The 18,224-nt window shown below is 42.1% G+C and overlaps 3 protein-coding genes across 4 annotated transcripts in view; all 3 read right to left on the bottom strand.

Annotated features, from left to right (window-relative positions):
* Positions 1 to 6,187, bottom strand: part of slc2a8 (solute carrier family 2 member 8) — a 7,752-nt gene extending 1,565 nt beyond the window's left edge. The window contains exons 1-8 of the mRNA XM_008336457.2: positions 5,839 to 6,187; positions 4,498 to 4,660; positions 3,145 to 3,351; positions 2,405 to 2,504; positions 1,181 to 1,392; positions 935 to 1,084; positions 301 to 409; positions 38 to 205 (exon numbers count right to left, since the gene is read on the bottom strand). Coding sequence (XP_008334679.1) covers positions 38 to 205; positions 301 to 409; positions 935 to 1,084; positions 1,181 to 1,392; positions 2,405 to 2,504; positions 3,145 to 3,351; positions 4,498 to 4,660; positions 5,839 to 5,936 — 1,207 coding nt within the window. The 5' untranslated portion in view covers positions 5,937 to 6,187. The remainder of the gene's footprint in view (positions 1 to 37; positions 206 to 300; positions 410 to 934; positions 1,085 to 1,180; positions 1,393 to 2,404; positions 2,505 to 3,144; positions 3,352 to 4,497; positions 4,661 to 5,838) is intronic.
* Positions 6,188 to 6,730: 543 nt separating this feature from the next.
* On the bottom strand, positions 6,731 to 13,061 carry tti2 (TELO2 interacting protein 2). Of its 2 annotated transcripts, none has more exons than XM_008336456.3 (10): positions 11,591 to 13,044; positions 10,463 to 10,928; positions 10,087 to 10,280; positions 9,937 to 9,994; positions 8,782 to 8,910; positions 8,578 to 8,670; positions 8,292 to 8,479; positions 7,959 to 8,102; positions 7,283 to 7,442; positions 6,731 to 6,961 (listed from the first exon to the last, which is right to left on the bottom strand). In XM_008336456.3, exons 2-10 carry the CDS (start codon positions 10,925 to 10,927, stop codon positions 6,875 to 6,877), a joined length of 1,518 nt encoding a protein of 505 aa, XP_008334678.1. In that variant the 5' UTR covers position 10,928; positions 11,591 to 13,044; the 3' UTR covers positions 6,731 to 6,874. The 2 variants fall into 2 exon arrangements, with proteins under 2 accessions (XP_008334678.1, XP_024909177.1); XM_025053409.1 differs by having other exon boundaries at positions 6,916 to 7,054; positions 11,591 to 13,061.
* Positions 13,062 to 13,193: 132 nt separating this feature from the next.
* slc18a1 (solute carrier family 18 member A1) overlaps positions 13,194 to 18,224 on the bottom strand; it is a 12,703-nt gene continuing 7,672 nt past the window's right edge. Inside the window, exons 9-16 of the mRNA XM_008336544.3 lie at positions 17,586 to 17,646; positions 17,393 to 17,488; positions 17,235 to 17,313; positions 16,058 to 16,109; positions 15,406 to 15,469; positions 15,191 to 15,310; positions 14,093 to 14,226; positions 13,194 to 13,683 (exon numbers count right to left, since the gene is read on the bottom strand). Coding sequence (XP_008334766.1) covers positions 13,573 to 13,683; positions 14,093 to 14,226; positions 15,191 to 15,310; positions 15,406 to 15,469; positions 16,058 to 16,109; positions 17,235 to 17,313; positions 17,393 to 17,488; positions 17,586 to 17,646 — 717 coding nt within the window. The 3' untranslated portion in view covers positions 13,194 to 13,572. The remainder of the gene's footprint in view (positions 13,684 to 14,092; positions 14,227 to 15,190; positions 15,311 to 15,405; positions 15,470 to 16,057; positions 16,110 to 17,234; positions 17,314 to 17,392; positions 17,489 to 17,585; positions 17,647 to 18,224) is intronic.

The raw sequence follows: 18,224 nt of genomic DNA, 5'->3' as shown, positions 1-18,224 counted from the left end.
TGGTTAATCCTAATCTTAATTCTGGGTTTAAACTCACCTGCTATGAAGATAGCCATGCTAGCGAGGGCTAGCCAGGCCAGGTTAGCGTCGGCTTCTTCTCCAGTGCTCTCCAGTATCAGGAGGCCCAGGGATTTTCCCGGGTGGAGTCGAGCCATCAGGTAGAAGTACACGCCAAACGCCGTGGTGCTGATCGCCATGGCGACGCCTGACAAGAAAATAAACAAAACATTTCTCATTTAGTTCAAAGACACAGGCGGGTTCTGTCTGTGTTTGTCGGTCACATCGAAGAGACTCAATCACCTGAGACGACGAGGAGGACTTTCCTCCCGGCCTTGTCCATGACCAGTGCCGCGATGGCGGTGAAGACGACCTGGATCAGGCCCACGATCACCGACGCCAGGTCACTTTGCTGAAAAGACGGTACACAGAAATACACGCATAATTACAACTGTTCCACAGAAGAAAAAAAAATTCGTATATTGTTGTTAAAAGTTACTTTTTAAATCTGTGAATTAAAAAATTCATGTTCCGGGGTTCATTTTTAATACGTCATTTTTTTACAATTAAAATAAAGGCTACTCTATTCTATTCACTACAGCTTGTCGTCAAATATATTTTTGGTATTTCTATGTTTTTTTAGGGGGCATATACAATAGGTGGTGGCCTAGGCTGCCATCTGCTGGTGGGGGCTATACTGCAAGCCTTAAAAAAATTAAAACAAATAAATAAAAATAATACACAAAAATGTTTTTTAAAGATTATTCTAACGCTATGATTTCTGTTATGTTTTACTTGATTATCAGCGAAATTATTTATTACTTATTGTGTTGAGAAATGCTAGATAAGATTAATCTTAGCTAGCCAGATGCAGTCGTCAAAAGAGCCATAGGTTACCGACCCCTTGTCATACATTATACAAACAATAAAAATGCACCTTAAAATGTGCTTGTTCAAAAATGTTCTCAGCGTAGAACATGATGGCGTTGATCCCCGTCATTTGCTGAAAGACCATCAACATGATGCCAATGATCAGAGGTTTGTAGACTCCAGGGTCCTTCAGGTCCGACAGCCGGAAACCTGAATCCTGAGGTAGGAACACACAGACGTGGAGTAAGAGTCAGATCTGACTCCAGTCTACAGTGGCGAACCATTTGTATCTATGACAACAGCGGTCCCTCACTCTCTCCTGGCAGGCGTCCTCGATGCGAGCGCACTCCCATTCCACCGGGGCGTCGGGCCCCCGCAGGAAACGCAGGGCGTCCACAGCCTCCCGCCTCTTGCCTTGTGACAGTAGGAAGCGCGGCGTCTCCGGCATGAAGCACATGCAGACCATCATCAGCGTGGGTGGGATGGAGCTGCAGATCGCCAGCCAGCGCCAGTCCAAGAAGAGACCTGGAGGAAGAAACACGCAGAGCCACAGGTTCGAAAAGTCTTCTTGAAAGTTCAATTAATTCTTCCAATTTGAATAGTTTCACAATGAGCAAGTTAATTCATTGGTCAAATACATATATATATATATATATATATACATATATGTATACTGTATATGTACACATATATGCATATTTACACATATATGTATACACATATACACATATATGTATACACATATATACATATACACATATGTATACACATATACATATATATGTATACACATATATACATATACACATATGTATACACATATACATATATATGTATACACATATATACATATACACATATGTATACACATATACATATATATGTATACACATATATACATATACACATATGTATACACATATATACATACAGTATATACACATATATATGATGAAAGTCTCCTCAAACCTCCCTCCACTACACATGAACAGTCAACACCACCAGCCAAATAAACAAGAAACATCAGACGTCATGAGACAACACTTACAGAGTCATGTGACACGCCAGCTACCAGGAAGCAAAGGCGAATGGCATGTGTTCAAACAGGTCAATCGAAACTACAACAGTCACATGACACGGCAGCCTATGAGTCCAAGTCTCCTTTTAATGTGGCGTCGGTGATAAAATGTCAGTGTGACATCATCATCACCAGCCTCTCAACACAATCGACCAAAGCTAAAAAAGTCAACCTTTGACCTTGTTTAAAATCTGTCCAAAAATTATCAAGAGAAACTGAGTGCCTGGCTGATCACCTCAGAAGGATTATTATTGTAGGAAGGTAGCGTATGCTATTCTTACAGGTATGGTAAACTGACAGGACACCAGGCAGCAAACTTCAAATTTTAGATCCACACACAGGCATGGTAGTGTGGGTGGAACTAGCTAGTGTTGGGGGTGGACTTATTTTTACCAAAAATCGTGTTTTGAGACTTTTTTTTTTTTTTTAAAGATACATGGTAGTTCACCATTGACATACCTGCGAGATAAACTCCCATAATGCCGAGCACCACCATGAGCTGTACACAGGAGCCCAGAGTCCCTCTGACACGCTCATGAGCCATTTCTGAAATGTAGAGCTGTGGAGAAAAGAGTTTCATTTTTCTCGTTCATGGATTCCTGTGATTTTTTATTCCCCCTCAGAGTCGGTTCAGTCGGAGGTTAAGATGCGCCATTTAAGCAAACGGTATGTAAATGTGATGTGTGACGAAACCGGCGCAGTAAATAGATGCACCGCAGGAATGTGAGGTCAAAAGGTTGAACAAGTGAAATAAATGTAGCCTCAGGCTCTGCGAGCTAGTCTATTAGCTCTGCGCAGATTATTCACGATTTACAATCATTTCGTAAAATTCGGGAGAATGACATTTAAATAAAAAAAAACGTTTTCAAACTCCTCATTCGCAAATTTACGATTTTTATCCGATATCCGAAATGCCGCTATTGTCCAAACAATTTCCGATTCCAATATGAACTGATACCGATATACAGTATGCAGCCATTAGGTAAACGTCTCGGGACCCAACGTACGATTCATTATCAAAGGAAAAACCGATAACTTTCTTACTGATATTAGATAATTTTGCTAATATCGGGCAGATATTATCGGACATCCCTAATCGTGATACATCGTAAAAACGTACAATGCAGTTTCAATCATAGCGAAGCTAGTCGCTAGCTACATCACACAGGAATGGATGAGAACAGCTGTGGGCGTCTTACCGGTACGACCAGTGATGTCACACCGCTGGCCACGCCCGTGAGCACTCGCCCCACGTACAGCATCCACACGTTCTGCGCTGCGATGATGATGGTGAAGCCACAGACAAAAGGCAGCGAGCAGAACATCAGGCTGAGTTTTCTCCCGATCTTCTCCACCAGCCATCCACCCAGCAGGCCGCCTGCCGCCGCTCCCAACGTTACGATCGACTGCCAAACGTACAACAGAAGTTGTCACTGGATTTTTATAGCCATGGATAAACAAATGGTCTTCAACCTCTGGTTCCTGATTGAAATTTTTACTCCTGCAACATCATAATTGATGGGTCAAACGGACCAGTGCTAGCATCAGTAAAAAGCACAAAGGTTTAGAAAAATAAAATGTAAAACATTATTAGACATCACAATTTTTTTTTGGCTTGCTTGCTAACAGCCAACAACACAATAGATGTGCAAATTTTATTTTACTTCAGGTCACTGGAGGACAGTGGTTCCCAAAAAAAAAACAAAGAAAAAAATAAATATTTTGTTTTCAGACTTGGACAACAGCTAAATCGGGAGCGAGAATTAAAAATAAAGACCTCTTTTACAACATTAAATTTCATTTGTTTGTTCCATACGCGCCCCTGCCTGCAATGACAATGTGACCACTAGGGGGCGCACCCTGCGCTTTAAGAATTGTTTTTGAAAAATTTTTGAGGACTTTTTTTTTTGAAAATTTGAGGAAGAACATTTTTTGAAAGATTTTTAAGGAAGGTACGTTTTTTGAAAATTTTTTTAGGAAAAATGTTTTTAGAATTTTTTTTTGTAAGGGGGAATTTTTTTTAAGGAAGAACATTTTTTGACAAAGTTTTAAGGAGGAAAGTTTTTAAGGAAAACGTTTTTGAAGAATTTTTAAGGAAGAACTTTTTTTGAAAAAATTTTAAGGAGGAAATTTTTCTTTTTAAGTTTTGCAGAAGAACATTTATTAAAGAATTTTTAAGGAAAATTTTTTTTGAAGATTTTTTAAGGAATTTTTTTTTTTTGAAAAAAAAAAAAGGTTTCAAAATTTTAAGTTTTCTGCATGTTTCTCATGTTTTAAACTTATTTATAATTACTATATGTATAAATATAATATTTATAATAACATTATCTAAACTAGTTTTTATTTCTTGTAGTGTAGCATTCTTTTTGAATTTCTCCTGCAGGAGCAGAATTTTTTCTATTTTGGTTCAAATTTTTGACAATTCTCTCGTACAAATTTTTTATTTTTTTTAAATTAAGTTCCACGTTTCCCTTTTTCAGGCTTGACTGGAGTCAGCACGGCTGTGGAGAGAACACATGGCGGCGATGGCATGTGACATTGAATCATCATACCCCAAACCAGGAGGCCTGGATGTCGTCCAGCTGCAGCCGGGGGTCAGGGCTGTGGGTGAGCTCAGGGAGGGTCGGGGAGCTGAAGCCCAGCACGAAGCCGAAGCTCATGGGACCCAGAACTGATGCAAAGGTCGCCAGGTACAAGTTCCTGTTCTTCACTTTACTGCAGAGACAAAGGAGAAGAAAATAAAAAAAGGGACAAAGGTCAGGGCCAAAGGTCAACGCAGCAGCTCACACGAGCGTATTTCTCCAAAGAACAATAGGCAAATTGTGTTTTCAAAAATGACATTTTTTTTTTTTTTTTTTTAAATATGATTATTTCAGGATATTTTACTGCATTCAGCAGCAGATGTGTGGTTTAAGGAGTCCGGCATCTGATCTGCTGACTCGGTCCACACTGGTTTACTAGCTCCCCTGAAGGCCTCGTTTCCTCATAGGGGAACAAGCTGTTTTCTTTTGTGGTGCGTTTGTGTGCTTGGTTTGTGGTGTAAAAAAAAAGAAAAGTTGCTGGGTGTGAATTTAAACTTGCTTCTGTACAGAATAAAGACTTCTTCAAAAAGTTGACTAGCCGTCCAACTGATGGCCAATAATAATATAAAAATCTATCCTTTCCTTTCCTCTCTTCTCCTTTCCTCTTCTTTCCTCTTCTCTCCTCTCCTCTCCTCTGCTTTTCTTTCCTCATCTCTCCTCTTCTTTCCTTTCCTCATCTCTCCTCTTCTTTCCTTTCCTTTCCTTTCCTCTTCTCTCCTCTCCTCTTCTTTTCTTTCCTTTTTTCTCCTCTTCTGTCCTCTCCTCTTCTTTCCTTTCCTTTCCTCTCCTCTCATTTCCTCACCTCTCCTCTTCTTTCCTTTCCCCTTCTTTCCTCTCCTCTTCTTTTCTTTCCTTTTCTCTCCTCTTCTGTCCTCTCCTCTTCTTTCCAGCAGTTCAAGTCAATCTACTTTCGTACATACATCTACTTCGCGTAATATCACAACTTTATTCTAAAAAATAATAATTAATAATAAAAATGTACGACATAATTCTCGTAAATCTACGATTGTTCTCCTTAATATCGAAATATTAAATATAACATTTTTACTCGTAATATCACAACGTTATTGACATGCATTTAATACAGGTATATATCGGAAAAATATCGGAACCTGTAACGTTTTTTTCCACGTAAAACTACAAGTTTATATCGTAAAACTGGAGGATATCCGGTTCTCATTCACAAACCTTTACAGGTAATAGAATATAAATTAAATTATATTTACTATTAATATACTTCAACAAGTGTTTTCACACAACAACAAACGTGATTTAATTAGCCAAAAGTTAAGGCGTGTTAACGTCCCTGACCTCAGATACGAGTCCTGCTCGGACAGCACTCCTGTCGGGTCGTCTGCTCCGGCATCGTCCGCGTCCAGCAGCCGTCTCCTCTCGCTGTAAGGGTCCATCACCGGTGGCACAAAAATATTTACTTCCGCGTTCAATGTGTCAATGTGTCGCGCATTTGTCACGAACAAACTGTTTCGTGATAAATAAACAAACAGACTGGTTCGCTGACAAAACAACAAGACAACATTAGCTTCTGTTGGTTAGCGCAGAAAAGCCCGACCAGAACCGCACGGTCTGACAGTCAAAGGACCTGATGTGACCAGCTTTTCCCGCACTGGTCAACTCGTTTGTCTTTTGTCAACAATCACGTCACCTGACCTGTGAGTTTTCTAGTTTCAGGGTATGTTGTTTCAAAATAAAGCTCCAACTGTAGCCTCTAAAGTTAAAATAATGGTTTCGTTCATTTACACTCGGCAAGTTACTTTGAAAAAATTAAAACGGAATGACTTTAAACATGTTACTTCAAAAACGGAATGAAATTTGTTTCGATAATTGCTAGTCGATTTTAACTATTTAACGTCATGTTTTAATCTGAAAAAATTACCTTAAAGTAGCGCCAAATCCGGAAATGTGATGTGTATGTTGTTTTCGAGCTGCTTTCAAAATAAAAGCCTTTCCGCTCATTGAAACTTGGTTTAATATCTATATATTTTATTTTATTTATTTTATTATTGTTATTAAGTGCATTTGGCAAAGTTACGGTTTTTCCTCGGCTACTTTGTAAACACAGACAATTTCATTTGTTTTTTAAAATTCATATTTTCAAATATTATGAAGTATTTACAAGATCGTAAGGTATTTCTTCCAGTATTTCACACGAGTCCAAATCAACTCACGAAAGACACTTTCTCCATTTTTTTATTTTACATATTTATTTTTTACCAATGTAAAAGCAACAATTAAAACAAAATTTAAAAAAAAATTCCAATGATGTCACGGAGTAGCTGTAAAGTCTCCATCCCAGGACCATCGCCAACATCTGGACCAGGTGTGAGCGTCACCTCTCCGTGGTGGCTGTTATGGATGCGAGGCAGCTGAGCACCTCAGGACTGCAGCAGCTGCTGTCCACCTGCTGGAGGACAGGCTGAAAGACAGGAGCGGTAGGTGTTGACATTTAAAGGGACAGTTCCGATTCAATGCAGGCCGCTACTGTGTCTGAGCCCTTTGTTTCATAAACCTCCATTAAAAAAAGAAAAGAAAACCATAAGCTTTCATCACAGACCACTAGAGGCACTATAGTTTGTATTTTACTTATTGATAAAACTATTACAGAAACCTGCAATAAATACTGTGTTTTATATATAAGTATAAGTAAACAAACGGAAGAAATCAATAATTTTTGTTTCTCCTCTAGGTGTCGCCACTACACGCAATGGTGGATTAATTCAAAAGAGCGGATACACACCAGTAGTTTTCCATGTGTGCAGCGGTCCAGCAGTTTGATACAGAGAGCGGTTTCGCTCATCAGCTTCCGCTTCGAAGCGTCCTCGAGACAAGAGTCCGAAGAGACGTCGACCAGGAGCCGCAGCAAACAGCGCAACAGCAGGTTACTGCGGACCTCCATCCTGAGCAGAGACACGGCAGTGTCAGTATATGACCACTAGAGGGAGCTATCACATCCAAGTTCTTTATGGAGGAAGGTGGTTGTTTTTTAGATTTCGCAGGTATCTACTGGGAGGGGTCAGATTAGATTTAGGGTGAGGACTGGGACTGGGACTGGGACTAGAATTAGGACTGTGACTGGGACTGGGACTGGGACTGGGACTAGGATTAGGATTAGGACTAGGGCTAGGACTGTGACTATGACTGGGACTAGGACTATGACTGGGACTATGACTGGAACTAAGACCAAGACTGGGACTAGGACGGGTCTAGGACTGGGAGTGGGACTAGGATTAGGACTATGACTGGGACTGGGACTAGGATTGGGACTAGGATTAGGACTAGGACTGGGACTAGAACTGGGACTACTGGGACTGGGACTAGGACTGGCCTAGGACTGGGACTGGGACTGGGACTGGGACTGGGACTAGGACTGAGACTGGAACTCGGACTAGGTGTGTGTGTGTGTGTAGTCAGACCGTGGCCAGGCCACTGTCATCGTCGTCTTCAGTGCCTCCAGGATCTTCAGTCTGCTCGTCTCCTCAGGTGGATCTCCAATCTCCAGGTATCCCAGCACCACCCGCTCCAACCGTTTCAGATGTCGGCAAACTCCTACACCCATCCTACGTCAAACACACACACACAGTCTGGTTTTCATGACCTGTGAGTACTTCACATGAACAGTTACAAAGACCCTTAAAATGGCTAATCCTAATCCACTCCCAACCGGGCAGTGATCCTTTGACCTCTGACCCCTGCTCTTTGCACACGCTCATGGTAAAACTAAAGTTCCCGTCCTTTCCCTGTCCCACCTGTCTATGTAGGGGGGCAGGGCGGAGGCGTAAACCCGGCGCAGAGACACTTTGTTCTCCGCCTCCATGTGGGTCAGGACCAGACTCAGCACGTCGTCGTGACGACAGGGCCTCCTGCGGGTGGGGGCGAGCACAGACGGGGGCTTCTCAAAAACCAGCATCAGGTCCAACAGACAGGACAGGACCAGCTGCAGGCGGCACAGGAGGAGGACGAGAGAGAGGACGTGGCAAAATAAAAGTCTTTCAAATGTGTTTGTTTATGTGTGTGTGTGTGTGTGTGTCTTACCTGTATGACTGCAGCCTCTGTGGTGAACAGGTGTTTGAACAAGGCTTCATACATGACGTCTGCTCTGTTGAACTGACGAAGCTCCGCAGCAGGCTGAGGCAAACACACACACACACACACGCACACATACACACACACACTCAGATATTTCCAGAGATAAATAAACATGTGTGTGTGTGTGTCTGTGTGTGTGTGTGTTCTTACAGTGTTGATTACAATGTGATGCAGACAGCGAACTCCCAGCATGCAGTTCTCTGGTCTGAAGTGGTCATTGAGAAAGAGGGAGGGAGGGAGAAATCGAGGCAGGTGAGGCGAGAGAGAGGGGCGAGTGACCTAGAGGAGACATGGAATCACAGAACAGTGTGTGAGCAGCTGGTACCAGGTGACACCAGGTGGTACCAGGTGACACCAGGTGGTACTATGTGGCATCAGTTGGTACCAGGTGCCATTATGTGGTACCTGGTGACATCAGTTGGTACAAGGTGCCATCAGATGGTACCAGGTGCGTTATGGGTCACCTGGTGTCATCAGTTGGTAACAGGTGACATGACATGACACTAAGTGACATCAGTTGGTACCAGGTGACATCAGGTGACACTAGATAGCACCAGTTGGTACCAGGTTCCATTATGTGTTACCAGATGGCATTATGGGTCACCTGGTGACATCAGTTGGTACCAGGTGACATCAGATGGTACCAGGTGGCGTTATGGGTCACCTGGTGTCATCAGTTGGTACAAGGTGACATCACATGACACTAAGTGGCATCAGTTGGTACCAGGTGACATCAGGTCACACTAGGTAGCATCAGTTGGTACCAGGTGTCATTAAGTGGTACCAGATGGCACTAGGTCACACCTGGTGACATCAGTTGGTATCCGGTGACATCATGTGGTGCCATGTGACATCACATCAGGCTAGGTGGTACCAGGTGCCATTAGACGGTACCGTGTGGCATTAGGTGATACCTGATGACATCAGTTGGTACCCGGTAACATCAGTTGGTACCAGGTGACATCATGTGGTACCATGTGACATCACGTCAGGCTAGGTGGTACCAGGTGCCATTAAGTGATACCTGGTGTCATCAGTTGGTACCAGGTGACATCAGGTGGTACCAGGTGACATCAGGTGGTACCATGTGACATCACATGACACTAGGTGCCATTTGGGGATACCAGGTGATACCATGTGACATCACGTGGCACTAGGTGCCATCGCGTGACACTAGATGGCGTCAATTGGTACCAGGTACCATTAGGAGGTACCAGTTGCCACTAGGCAATACCATGTGACATCAACTGGTACCAGCTGACTCCTAGTAACAAAGACATCAGTCAGATCACCAGTCACACTGACCTGCAGCAGAGTCCAGACAAAGACCAGCTTCACTGCTTCACAACGATGCCACGTGTCTCTGCAAAAACACACACACACACACACAGATTTTAACAAGAACATTTTTTTAAACAAATGTGAATTTCTCACGTTCCGATTTCTGGTTCTCACCTGGTGAGTTGAGGCTGTAGGAGGTCCAGGACTCCGGAAAGAACTCCTCTTTTCGTCCCTTCCTCCTCCATCACCGCCAGACTCCTGTCTCCCATGAGGAGATGGGCGGAGTCTGTCCAGCCACCTGCCCTCAGCAGCGCCTCCTGCAGTCTCCGTGCAGCTGCTCTGGAAGACGATGTCGTCCACACCTGGTCCTGAACACACAGACAAATCATGTCCTTGACTTTGTTTCCTGTTTTTACTTTTTGGCTTCTGTTGTTTTCTGCCCCCTTGTGGTCAAATTGAGCACTCCAGCTTGCTGGGTCATCTAATCATCCTGTGTTTCTCTAGGAGGGGGTTTGTTCATGTCCACTTGATGTTGACGTCTGTGTCTCACCTGGTAGTGCATCACACTGAACACACACACAGATGGCGCTAGAGTCAGCAGCAGGTCCGTCCTCTGACTTTGACCCAGAGTTTCCAGCAGGACCTGCAGCACCGAGCATACCCGGAGGGCTCGGCCCGGAACACCGTGGTAGCCCGCTGGCGGCAGCGAGCTGCTTTCGTCCTCGCAGACAGGCAGAGACGCGCAGTCGGTCAGAGCTCGGACCACAGACCTGTGAGTCGACCGCAGCTCCTCCTCACCGGCCGGTGCAGGGGAGAACAACCAATCAGGATCAGCGGTGAGAAAGAGTCTCTCCGTGTGATCCAGCAGAGAGAAGGTCTCTGTGTCCGAGGAGGCAGCTGTCAACTTCTCCTGCAGCTGAGACAGCACTGTGGTGACTGCAGGGGGCGCAGAGGAGGCAAAGGGCTTCTCGGGGGGGAGAAGATGGAGCTCACGGAGCAAAACACACAGTTCCATTCTGGAGGAGAAAAAGATGGAGGGAGGGAGGGAAAAAATGTGAAAATTAAGTTGTCCATTTTTTAGTTTTTGCTAATCCAAGTAACTAATATCTGTCTGCTATTGTTTCAATTTCACAGTTAAATTTAATTAATTTCCCCAATTTCGTTATGTTTTCACCGAACATAATGACAATAAGGACTATTCTATTCTATTCTAAATGTTTATTTTTATATATTTAAAATCCTCAGGGTCAAAGCTCAACAGAATAGTTTTTATTAACATTGGACTGACTGTAGCAAACAGCAAACTTCAGATAAAAAAGTAAAAATTCAACATATTAAAATACAAACGTCACATATTATTATATTTGGAATATTATTAATTGTCTATTTCTGTGTTTAAAACACAAATTACACACGTTTACGCATATGTTTTATACGTAATCGTTTGTAATTTGGTTCCGTTTGAAAACATGTCCGTCTCTCGGACTTGAATTGAACGTAATTTCGTGAAATAAAACTTTGTATTTAAGTGGGGTTTTTTACATATATATATTTATTTATTAGTATAAATTAAGACCGTGTTCTAAATGATGTTCCAAACCGTGTCTATTTCGTTCTAAATTTCGTATTTAAATGTCTTTTTTTTACTTAATCTGTAAAAGATAGAGTAAAAACTGACCTGGAATCCGCCGCTTGTTTCTTCAATTACCCATAACTGTTAATACACGATAAATACACAACAACTTCATCTTGGACTAAAACGTCCACCAACGGTCCGTCCCATAAACATTGCCGACAACAACACTTTACAAATGGAAGGTTCCCTGAGACAAAAGTTCCGCCTTTTTTTCTTTTCTTTTTTTCTTTACTAACGCCGCGCTTCCGGGATGTTGTTCATTAACTGACGCAATGCTAACCTGTAGCGTATGTCAACCACAACTTCGCGTGGATACGAAGTAGTTTTAAAAACATATTTCCGGGAACATGTTACACGTTTGGACAGAGCGGGAGAATCTGAGACGAGAGAAACCGCGGAGAGGAGTTTGTGGCTGCTTGGTAATCTCCGTGGCTGCTCGGTAATCTTCGTGAGTGCTGCTAACCCCGAAGCACCCACCGAATCGGCGTCTATGGTTTGTGGTGATATTAGCATCTGATTAAAAGCCAAAATACACATTAAAAAAGAAGAAGAAGAAGAAGAGAGATTTAAGTGATTTCCGCCTCTTGGTCGTAAATCTTCCTCCGAGGAACTGAGGTGTTTCCGACCTGTTTACACAGACACGACCACATTAGAGCTGAAAAAACACAGCTAAACCACTTTGATGGTTGTTCACACTCGGATTAACCCCGACATCCCACCGAACGAGTTTATTCAGGTTTCAACGCAGGAGGTAAAAGGTTTGAAGCCGTCCCTGTTTGCGTAGGTCTGAGCTGCTCTGATGTGGAAAACACACACACCCACACGATCTCATAGACTTATCGCGTGTTTAAATGCTAACTAAATATTAACTAACTAAAAACTAAAGAATTTAGGTTCTTCCTAATAATTTGAACATAAATAAACATTACAATTCGATTAGAACTGGATGGTAACTGCAAAGAAATAAATATATAATATTGCGCGATAGGGGGCGCCAAACATTAATTTCGCCTAATAGGGCGTTTACACCAAAAGCGATAGGTGCGATTTGAGCGGCAGCTCCACATATAGAATCAACGTAAATGGCGCAACACCACGCGATTTAAATTCGGGGTTTTTTTTAAGTTAGCTTTTGCGATGACGATTAGAGGAAAATTAGTTTATTTATAAGCGAGTGATTCTTCGGGTTAACAATGACCCAGTGAATATATTTATAAAGTTATCCGTTTATAGAGAGTCCATGACGCTCTATGACGAGAAGTTTCCGCTGCTGTTGGACGCGGCTAACGGTAAAAACAGCACGTAATATTTTTTTATGACGGCGTGCACTTGATTTTCTCCCATTTCCTGTTGACATTTCCATCAGACAGAGCGCCTCCTGTCGTCGCTCTGTCTGATGACGACGCGCGCCGCTGCAGGAAATTAAAGAGTAGATTAAAAAAAGCATGTGAACACACACAAATATGAGTGTGTGTGTGTGTGTGTGTTTTATCAAGGTAAACAAGGCCGGGGCAGGTGGAAACGACCACACGGGTGAACTGGAGCAGTCCAGGATACAACAGGTTTTAATGAGAGGTCAGAGGTCAGGGACAGTTTGACAAATAACCGTAAAAATTAATTCATAATTAATTCATTTTTCAATGCTTGAAAAAAAAATCAGTCAGTACCAGAAAGTGTGTGCACCACATAAACTGAAGTTAAAAAATAATTATTGTAATTTCAACGTTGCTTGTAGGGATGTTGACTAAAACTACGGCCCGGGGGGCCGGATGCGGTCCGTTAAGCTTTTTAATCCGGCCGCTAAACTTGTCCAAATAAGATAATTGAAACGTGGGCTTTATAAAATTATAAAGAGTCCCCACTACATGGTGTAGAAAAAGCTAAAAGCATGTTAGCATTTTAGCTTTTATGCGTTACTTTTACATGCCATTCATGTCAGTTCAGAGAGTAAATGTGTGTGTGTGTGAGAGAGAGAGGGAGAGTGAGAAAGAGTGGGTGGGTGTGTTTGGGGGCGGGGGGGGGGGTCACTCTGCAGTTTCTTCTTCTTCACTGTAGTCGCTCAAAGGAAACTCGCGTCTCTCGTCCTGCGTGTTGTAGCTTTTCTTGTGCATCACACACTCCTGGTCGATGATTCCCTGCAGCGTGGACGCACACACACACACACACACACACAGAGAGAGAGAGAGAGAGAGAGAGGATGAGAGGGCATTAGTGTGTTATCCCGTGTGTGTGTTGTCCTGGTGTTTCCTCTGCCTCCGTCTGATGTGTCTAATCACGGTGTAATGACTTCACAGAAACTCTTCATCATCACAGACACACAAACACATCCTGGAACCATCAGTCTGGACCTGCCCCCCCAAACTCCCCGCTCCCCCCCGACCCCCCTGTGTTGCTCAAAGTGTTCCCCACTCCCTCCTGAAGATTATAGGGATCACACGGTTCTGATCCTGCTGATTTAAAAACCGTGCAGTACCTAAGTCTCCTCACATCGGTTCTGTATTCTCCGGATTAACAACAGTACTGAGCTCTGTCGCAGTCAGTTACCAGTTTCTCCTCCTGGACCGGCGGGTTCCGCAGGAAGAAGCAGAGCGGAGCGTAGAGGATGTTTATCACCCCGATAAACACCATCAGACTGGGAAAACCCACAGCCTGGACTATAGCGCCTCCTGTGGACGGACCTGGAACAGAAGGGAGGTTTCTGGATCATTATGAAGAACTGGTAATACTGTATTAACAGTGTAGTAACATATATATTTGTACACATACATATATGTTTATACCCATGTTTGTGCATATATGTACATATATGTTTTTAATATTTTGCACATATATGTATGTATATTACAGAGCCCCTAATGGGACATAGAAAAAAAAAATGAAACGTTTCTAGTGACCACGAGATACTTTCTGGCGTTCACAAGATACTTTCAGGTGCGCATGAGATACTTTCTGGTGCGCAAGAGATACTTTCTGGTGCGCAAGAGATACTTTCTGGTGCACCCAAGATACTTTCTGGTGCTCACGAGATACTTTCTGGTGCTCACGAGATACTTTCCGCAGCGCACAAGATACTTTCCGGTGCACACAAGATACTTTCCGGTGCACACAAGATACTTTCTGGTGCACATAAGATACTTTCTGGTGCGCCCAAGATACTTTCTGGTGCGCCCAAGATACTTTCTGGTGCGGACGAGATACTTTCTGATGCTCACGAGATACTTTCTGGTGCGCACAAGATAATTTCCGGTGCTTACAAGATACTTTCCGGTGCGCAAGAGATACTTTCTGGTGACCACAAGATACTTTGCAGTGCGCACAAGATACTTTTTGGTGCGCAAGAGATACTTTCTGGTGCGGACGAGATACTTTCCGGTCATCACAAGATACTGTTTGGTGCTCACCAGAAACGTTTCTTTTTTTTTTTCATGTCCCTTTAGGGGCTCCGTAGTATAGATTTATATGTACGCACATATGCATAACAATATATACAACAATATATACATATACACATATTCATATACGTTTCTACATACAACAGACATACATTTCAACGTAATACAGTTATATCTTTACCATCAGCCCCCCCGACCCCAGCCCAATCCCACCCACTGTAACATAAAGACCAGTGTGTCTGCACATTACCGATAGCGAAGCCCATACACAACGCCACGTCAGCGATGGCGTAGACACTGCCGTAGACGGAGATGTGACGGATGTCCACCAGGTAGCCCATGATGGCCATCATGGAGGAGTCCACCATGCCTTCAACACAATAACAGCGTACAATAACCAATGTATTAGGAATGTGTGAGTAACTGACATGGTTAGCATTAGCATTAGCATTAGCATTAAGTCACCTATAGCGAAGCCCAGACCTCCGTTTGGTCCAATCAGACCGTAAATGCTGGTCGCAAAAGGAACCTGCGACACAGACACCCATGAACACACACACATACACGCACATAAAGTATGACATCAGTCAGGTTTTGCGATAGTAGCAGTACGTGATGAGCTCCTCTGACCAGGGAAAAAAAAAAATTAATTTCACATCGTACTTAAAGAGAAAAACAACTTTGTCTGAATCACTTTTTGATTGTCTGTGGTAAAGTGGCGTCAACAGAAGTTACTGTTATTTGGATCAAACTTTTTTGTTATACTTTTGTTCCATCGCCCTCCTTTATAGGACAGGACTCGTGTCCCGACCTGTCCACCTCCACAATAAAAAATTGAAAACTTCCTCTGAACTTAAAAAAAAAAAATCTTCAAAAAATCCTACAGGACAACTATTGTCCCTGAACAAAGTTCGTTACAACTGCCACGTCCACCCCCTATTGTGGACACAATTCAAGAAATTAAAAGCCCCGTTGTGACCTCCTAAGGGGCACCCGCCCCCCACCTTGGCACCCAGATGAAAGTCCGGTGAGTCAACAGCTGTAAATATCGTTTCTTTGCTTGTAGAGGGCGAGAGTGTCACCAGAGCACCGGTAATTGAATAAAGGGTGTACTCACACAGAGGAGACTGATGCCAACAATAAACATGCCCAACATGGAGCACAGCCACCTGCAGACAGACAGAGGAGATACACATCAGCAGAGCAGCTGTGACGGTGACGTTTCTGTCTGTCGTTGTGTTCGTCCGTCAGTCTGTTCCTCGCAATCGTTTTTTTTTCCACCACTACGTTCATGGGAGTCGTGTGTGTGTTTGGGGGAACATGGGAAATTAAGTGACTTCGTAAAAAACCTCTCACTGACAAGAGAACATCTGAAACATCTGATATGCCGATATTGTCCGAACACCTAATTTCCGATTCCGATATCGACCGATACCAAATTAGGCCTGGTAAAATGTATTTATACCTACAAACCACTGTTTGAGTATTAGATTAATTAAATTAGCTGCAATGCTGCCATCTAGTGACTTTCACTTTAATATACAGCCGTTTTTCTCCAAAACAATTTTTAAGGCACACATCATTTGGTGCAAAAAAAGGCATTGCGTTATCGGGTTTTTATTATCGGAAGAAAAAATCATACACATAACATGCTAATATCGGGCTGATAATATCGGTTGACCAATATTATCGGCCTGATATTATCGGACTTCCACGACGACACATTTACAGACATCACATTCAGATGATACTTTAAGTTATTGGTAGTTTGGCTACTCACACTAAGCTAGTGTTTTTCAACCTTAGGGTCACGACCCCACGCAGGCTCGTCTTAAATGTCTAGTAATTGAAAAAAAAATCTTTCAAAAAATGTCAACTAATTGTTATTCTTTTTTAAAGTAACATGTAACTTTAAAACTACAAAACTATTTTTAGGGCACACACGTCATTTTGCGCAAACCAGGCATTGCGTTATCAGGTTTTCATAACAAAAAAACAATAATTCTTACTTAATATGCTAATATCGGCCGACCCATCTTATCGGACATCCTTAGTTATGGGTTAGCTCCTTATCGCAACCTTTACTATTACAAATATATGACTAATCTTAATCCTCAGCATAACTCTAATCTGACTCTAATTCTAATCCAAACCAAAACTAAATCTTAAACCTGAAAATCTAACCCTCACCTAATGGGAACCAGTACAATGTCCCTAAAAAAACACCGTGTCCCCAAAGCAAAATTCTGTCCCCACAAGTTATCTGTACCAGGTATACATACACACACACATACCTTCCCATCTTATTGGCGAGGACACCAAACAGGTTTGTTCCTATCAGGTACGAGACACTGGCAGGAAGGAAGGCCATACCTGCAGCACAGAAAACACACCTGTCAGAGAGAAAGCAGTCAGCGTTCAGAGGAAGTTAGTATTTTCTGTCCGCTCGCACCAAGCTGCCATTTTGATGAACACATGGTCTGCAGCATCCAGATGGGTAGTGTTGGTTCCAAGATGGCGACGCCCATGTTGGCGAAACACAGAGAACCTACGGATCAAAAACAATAAAAGAATCCTGACGGGAAACCAAGTCCTGGTCCTGGGGGTCCTTCAGGCTCAGTGACCCTCTGACCTACGTCTCCTACCTGCACTGATGAGGATGTAAGGGTCCTTTAAGAGAGTCAGTAGAGGAGTGCCCTCCACACTCTGAAACACAGTAGTTCACACATTTAATTTTAGGTTTAAATATAATATAAAATATTTTATACTATATTACATTTTACATTATTATAAAAAATATATTTATATATTTATAAATATATATTTATGTATTTGTATTATTATAAATATATATTATATTTTTTTATATACTATAAAATATATCATATATAAATAATAATAATACAATATGTGTAATTATATAAATATAAAAATGAAATAGGTTTAAATAGTACAACATTTTGAAGGCAAAAGATAAAAAAATATGTACTACTATATACTGTATGTCTATGTGGTGGAATATTTGTTTAAACTGTCTTTTTACATATTGTATTATTTTAATAAACTTAATTATGTCTCTCTTAAAATTTCTCTCCTATAGTAATAATGAAATAAATAATGTTTAATTTGGATTATTTCTATTTTTTGTGCTATATTTCTGTATATTTTTTTATTCGCAATGTTTCTACTGATGATAATGTTTCAATATTTACAGACGCTTTAAAATGAGATGGAGAACAACTGTAGTAACGACTGTAGTAACGACTGTAGTAATGACTGTAGTA

The sequence above is a fragment of the Cynoglossus semilaevis genome, chromosome Z (assembly GCF_000523025.1).
Source record: "Cynoglossus semilaevis isolate Cse_v1.0 chromosome Z, Cse_v1.0, whole genome shotgun sequence".
NCBI lineage: Eukaryota > Metazoa > Chordata > Actinopteri > Pleuronectiformes > Cynoglossidae > Cynoglossus > Cynoglossus semilaevis.
The sequence above is the reverse complement of the archived record's forward strand: the minus strand, read 5'-3'. Positions and strand labels throughout refer to the sequence as shown.

Coding starts and splice junctions, on each gene's coding strand:
- tti2 (XM_008336456.3), bottom strand. CDS start 10,927: ATGGAACTGTGTGTTTTGCTCCGTGAGCTCCATCTTCTCCCCCCCGAG. Junction 8,671..8,781: donor ATCACATTGTAATCAACACT/GTAAGAACACAC, acceptor TGTTTGCCTCAG/CCTGCTGCGGAGCTTCGTCA. Junction 7,443..7,958: donor ATGACAGTGGCCTGGCCACG/GTCTGACTACAC, acceptor GTCTCTGCTCAG/GATGGAGGTCCGCAGTAACC.